The following is a 6,043-nucleotide window of genomic DNA, read 5'->3' on the forward strand; positions in this document are numbered from 1 at the left end:
TCATGAAAAACTCAAAGGTCGCACTTCACTGAGAAGGGTTTTCAAATTGCAAATGAGCTTAGTGCTTTTGCAACGTAAACCGAACGCCGACGAATGAACTGAGCATACGGCTTGATGCAAATCGGAATACAACTAAAATTTTGAAATTTGAAGCGAATCTCAAGTAAATGCAAATATGTAGGATATATATATTTACTCTTATATTGCGCCAAGTGGGTTTATAATTCAGTTTTATTTTATATAAGGCATTGGAAGATTGTTCAAAGATTTCAACGAATGTTGCTCCTTCTGGTTTGATAAGAACGCGAAAATTATTCGTGGAAAAATCCTTATTGTGATTAAATTGCAAAACGATATTGCGTCGCGGAGCCAAATGATTCCATTGACAACGATCGAATTTAAATGTAGTACAATGTAACGCCATACAGTAATATGTATGGATTTCTGTTGGTAAATGCTTTACGGAGTAATAACTATTCTCGATGTAGAAGCTAGCGTCAGGCTCGGCGAATATATTAAGATTATTGTCTCTTAGCATTTTTTTAAATTGATTGAAATCCTTTATTGGTTCTTCAATAGTCATATATATTTCCGGATTTTGTACGAATCTTTTGAAAGGTTCACAAACGTGCCCGCGTATACCCTCTTCGTTTACATAAAAAACACATCTCATGTATTCATTGTCAAGTGTAAAAATCACTTCGTTTTCTCGACTATTCAAACAAAGGTGAGAATACTGGAGATATATACGTTAGCTCACTTTAGTTGACCTAGGGTCGAGAGCTTACCCAGTTGTATTTGGTTCTAAAGACCAATATTTAAAGGGAAAATGTTGGTAACGTCTACATGCAAAACCAAAAACACCTGCAAGGGATAGATAGATTAAAAGAGAAGAGTTGAATATTGTTTTTGTTTTCTATCCCGATATCTTTTGTTTACCCAATCGATCGGTTTCGATCACAAACTTTCTTTCTTCTCTAATGAAACGAGAACTTCTTATATGCCGGGTCGTCCAATGGGAACTCATTACTGTTTTGGTTGCTCTTTCTTTTTGGCTAACACTTGAACTTGAAATAGGGGAATCGAGTCCAGTTTTCCTTTCCGAATTCCTTTCAAGAGTTTTGATAGATGTTTCTGTGCAAGGCGATTGCCGTTTGCTTAGTCTTGTTGAACGTCTTCCCCGTTTTTCTGCTTTAAACTGCGATATATGACAATTTAACTTAACCGTAAGTTGCTTAAGTCTACTCTTCGTTTCTTGCATCATCCGCTCTCTGACCCTTATCCTCCGAACTTCTAAATCGATTTCTGGTTCGGGCGATTCCAAACGGAATATCTGATAAAGTTTATATTGAAAGAGTCTCTTAATTAAGATCAAAGCTTTAATTAATTGATAAAATGCTTTCGGCTCATGAGGTAAAATACCCCTGAACTTTTCTAAATGCTCCGGGATCTGTAAAGGAGCCGTTCTATCGTAGACGACAAATATACGTTCCGGATTATTTTGGCCAAACGCACAGTACGATTTGTCGGTATGGTCTGCTCCGAGTCGTCCCATAAGATCTTGTCTTATTTTCAATTTCTCTATTTCGTGCCTCGATTTATGTTCTTTAATCTCTACTGGGAATTTACACGAGGATAATATTTGAGGCGAACAGTATCGTACTACTTTACGAGCTTGGTCGCTTGTGAAAGGATTATCTAGCGGAAAATCTTTCACATTTAGATCAATTTCATTCGCATTGGAAGTTTGTATCACCGATTTTGTGAGCTCACCGCCAAGAATGTTTCCGGTAGGTGATATGCGTTTAGCTTTTTCGCGATTTTCTTTCAACTTGCTTATGACGCCCATATCTAGTTCGGAGTGAAAAATCGAATTCTGGGCTTTAGTTTTAAATGGCTTTACTTGCTGTTCGTCATTCGCAGTGTCACCGATGCAAACGGTTTCTTCGAACTCTTCGTAATGACATGCAATTGGATCACCCCAGTAACAAAGATAGTCGGGTAGATGAAAAGTCAGAACAAACATGGGATTGGTCTCATCTATTTCATCTTTCGCGCGATCAATTGGTGTCATAAAGCTTTTCGATCGATTTAAGTCTTTCAGATTAACGAGTGACATTCTGAATTTAGAGTGAGTAGGATATGTAGAGTACGTTCTATTAATCTGCAAATCTTTTTCGACATCAAGCTTTCGCTCATCAGAATGCAAAGTAAAACTCCAGCTGCCGATCTTGCGATATACAGGTTTTCTTATGCAATATACTTGATAAACACCGCCCAGTATAGCAAAGCGTCTCAGATTAATCTGAACTCGTCATTAGACAAATATGTGTAAAAAAAAAAGCGAAAAGAAAAAAGCGACAAAATATACCTCATCATATTCTAGGTTGAAGTTCTCCGGATTGTAACCAATATTTAAAAAGTGTTCGTATTCTTTGCTTTCCTCTGCAACGAACTCGTTCTCAATATCTGGGTATTGATCATGATAGAGACGTTGTAACTTTGGAACGGCTTGCAACAAGTTCACCTTATTTCTTTTAAGGGCGTCTAGACTTGTTCGTGGTAATTTATTTGAGTACCACCTTAGCCTTTCGTCGATTTCAGAAATTTTTTTCTCAAATATTTCCGGCCTCTCTTCAATTTCTTTATAAACTTTTTCTAGAATGTCTATTTGCATCGTATATTCGCGTGTCAAGCATTGATGAAGGGGTTCTTTTTTTGTGGGCATGAATAACGAAACGTGCAAACGAATGAATGATTGTTTTTTCCGCAAATAAAAAAAGGGAAAAGTAATGAAAAACAACAACAACAAGATATTATTATCTAATATTATTTTATTATATAACCTTCTATACGATTAGTCCAATTTTTTAATGGTACTTTAAGCTTATTAGGCTTATTACTCTTCGCATTCTCACTGACGTGATCGAAATTCATGTGTATTGCTTGTATACATAATTGCGGCCGCAACATCGAGTACGGTATGTGTAAGTATACGTTTATGTTATGCAAAGCAGCCACCATACATTGTTCACTATGGCGGGAAAAGGGGAAAGACAGACAGGAAAACTTTGCTTTTCAACAAACATTCGCATAAGGTAGAGAAAGTAATTGACTGACAACTTACCCCATGTGTGAAAAACGTATGGGAACATTCTTCAAACTCCATATATGCATTTGGAATTGATTACAAGAAAACCCGTACTCTGCCGTAACGCTATCGATAGATCTGCGATGAAAATAATGTAAATTAGATAATAATAAAGTTATCGTAACGAATAATGCATTTTTGATTTTGATTACGATTTCAAAAGCATTGTAGTTGGACAGACTCGTCGACACACTTCAGAATTTATTTAACTTGTGAGAAAAAGAATTTTTACTGCAAAGCTTTTGTGTACAAGCATACGCACATATACGGGCACACAACTGGAGGAGCAGCAGCAACACGAACAGTGCTAATAAGCAGTCGAAAAGTAGCGGAAAAGTATAAAATACGAGTCGAGGAGCATGTCATACATTCATTCCAAGCGCTCAAATATCTAGGGATCATGATAGATAATCGACGCAACTTTATATATTACACAGACCATATGGGACGGAACACTGCAAGCATCCAGGCGGCACTAGTGAGAATTGCAGCAGACTTAGGAGGGCCGAAGGCTACCACAAGAAAGATAACAGCCACGGTGGTGAATTCAGTCATTATGTATGCAAGCCCAGTGTGGAGGTGGGAGAAGCGCACCTACGAGCGCTACTGGGCGAGCTTAGTTGATGCTTAGAAGCAATAAGAACGACAGAACGGCTCATCTCGATTATGAAAGGGCAATCGAGTTGGGAAAGAACGGAGAGAGGCAGGTGGACGTTCCCTCCTATTCCGAACTTTGTCGGTTCTGTTTTCGTGGACAGAAAATTTGTTTTGCACGCGCTTCGCGAGATCCTACAGATTTTATATAAAATAATTGGAAAAAAGGGAGACCTTCGGAAGAAATAATATATCGGAGATATAATATATATATATATATGTATAAAATACATTAATCTCTATTTATGTAAGTATTAATTAAATAATTATGAATTGAATTAATTATATAACTCACTTCATTAATAGTTCTTCGGCGCATAGTATTCTGTAAGTGAAACGGTCCATTGCATCGCAAATTTCCTTTTGTATGGATCTCTCCACCGCTTTGATATCATTTAAAGTTTCTATATTAACGTTAGCTGTTGCGCTTTTATTCGAAAGAAACTCATCGATTTTTTGCAAAGTTCTTAAATACGAGCCGATTATTTTTTCATAATCTAAACTTATACACGGTTGCATTGCTTGCAATATCGGAAGTTGCGCTTGCTCACGTTTGAATGCATTTTGCGTTAATACGCTACGTGGATCATATGCCAGCGGCCAATCGATTGCGTGTTCCACACTTAGATTTTCTTTGAATTTCATCTCGTATTGCAAATTGCGCAAATCGCTCGCTTTATTCGGGCACGGGAATCGGGAACATGTCACGTACTCGTTCCACTTATCTAAGGACGATTGCTTATCATTCTGTCTCTCGAACTCCTGTGTAGCCTCTGTTTATTTTTAAAATGCAAAATATGTTTATTTTTTTTATGCACACTTTCAAATCAAAATTTATTTAAGTGAAGTACCTTTAATGAAATGATATAAGAATTTCGTATCTACTATACGTTGAGCATACTTTTGTTCACGCGATTTTATTTCCTTTAGCGAAATAGTTTTGTATATCGGTACTGACACTATAGGTGCGAGGGATTTTCCCTTTTCGGGACCCATTCGTACTTTTAGTTCCTTGCACAACACGCTGTCTTTGCCTTTTGTTGTTTATGTTTTTATTTATTTGCGATATATATTTTTCTTTGCCGCGAAATACACCGAAACGTTTTATTAAAAAAACTGATTGCAGACGTATTACAAAATTATAAAATTAAAAAAAAACCCAAAAAGGCTGTAATAAAAAAGTAAAAAAAAAATAAGGCAAAAAATACAAACAAACGCTATCACCGCCTCTAACTATATGAATTGTGAATGAAAAACTTCTGATTAGAAAATGCTAAGTTAACATATGAAACAGATCTAAACAGATTTTTTTTTTTTTTTTTTTTTTTTTGTCAATGAGCAAAGCAAAGTGTTTCGTTCCAAGTAAAAATTTATATTATGATATGTATGGGCTGCGATTGCGAGATGATTTCTAACTTAAGACTGACTACAGCTGTCGAGTGCCTCATGTTTATCCTCTTTGTAGGCCTCGCCAAAATTTGTCAAAAACGTTTGCAACGTCCCGAAAGAATTTTCAGAAACCCCATTAGGTTTATGATCAAAGTGCTTGCTCAGCATCCAAACCCCAATCGATTTACGCATGTTTGGCTGTTCGCTTATAACTACTTTTACGAGAGCCCTCAATTTAACGGGTAAATCTTATGAAAGATCAAACGTTCCCTGATTGATTAACTACCCATAGCTAAAAAATGGTTGCAATCTGTCCACAAACGCGCCCACATAGCTTCGAAAACACATTGACAATTTTTTCAAATTTCCGTCTGTAACTATCGATCGCGTGAATATATTTCTGAAGAACAATTATACAAATATTCGGCAGAACGATCGGATTCGCATGTTCCGATCTGTTTACTAATATGTCCACAAATAAAAAAATTCGGATTTCTTCGCGTTAATATGAAGGTTCGCTTGCTTGCTACTTCTCTCAGTTGGATCGTCGCAGCATCACTTCGCTGATCCCCGCTGTCACTCTATAACCAATTTTGTTTTTTTTAACACATTTTTTTTGCTCAGTCGACAATTTAGATTATCCTTCTGCATCCCTCTTCTACTTCTTACTTGTTTTAAATTTAAAAAAAAAGTTTGCAAATTTATAAATTAAGCTTGGTTACGCTTGTGTTTGCTAGTATTACCATGAACACCTAAACTTATTAATAATAATAAGTAAGAAAATTATTAAAGGTCGTGACCGAATCTTTTTTACCCATTACTGTTGCCCTAACGAAGACTAAACGGAAA

General features: G+C 36.4%; 1 protein-coding gene across 1 annotated transcript; it reads right to left on the reverse strand.

The window, feature by feature from the left end:
• On the reverse strand, nt 1-4,801 carry LOC119631842. Its single transcript, XM_038024406.1, has 9 exons — nt 4,657-4,801; nt 4,101-4,578; nt 3,128-3,229; nt 2,847-3,034; nt 2,372-2,712; nt 940-2,305; nt 789-864; nt 197-713; nt 1-132 (listed from the first exon to the last, which is right to left on the reverse strand). The coding sequence occupies exons 1-9, from the start codon at nt 4,799-4,801 to the stop codon at nt 1-3; spliced, it is 3,345 nt and encodes a 1,114-aa protein (XP_037880334.1).
• Between the last annotated feature and the right edge of the window lie 1,242 nt (nt 4,802-6,043).

Source organism: Glossina fuscipes, unplaced genomic scaffold (genome assembly GCF_014805625.2).
Source record: "Glossina fuscipes isolate IAEA_lab_2018 unplaced genomic scaffold, Yale_Gfus_2 0, whole genome shotgun sequence".
NCBI classification, from domain to species: domain Eukaryota; kingdom Metazoa; phylum Arthropoda; class Insecta; order Diptera; family Glossinidae; genus Glossina; species Glossina fuscipes.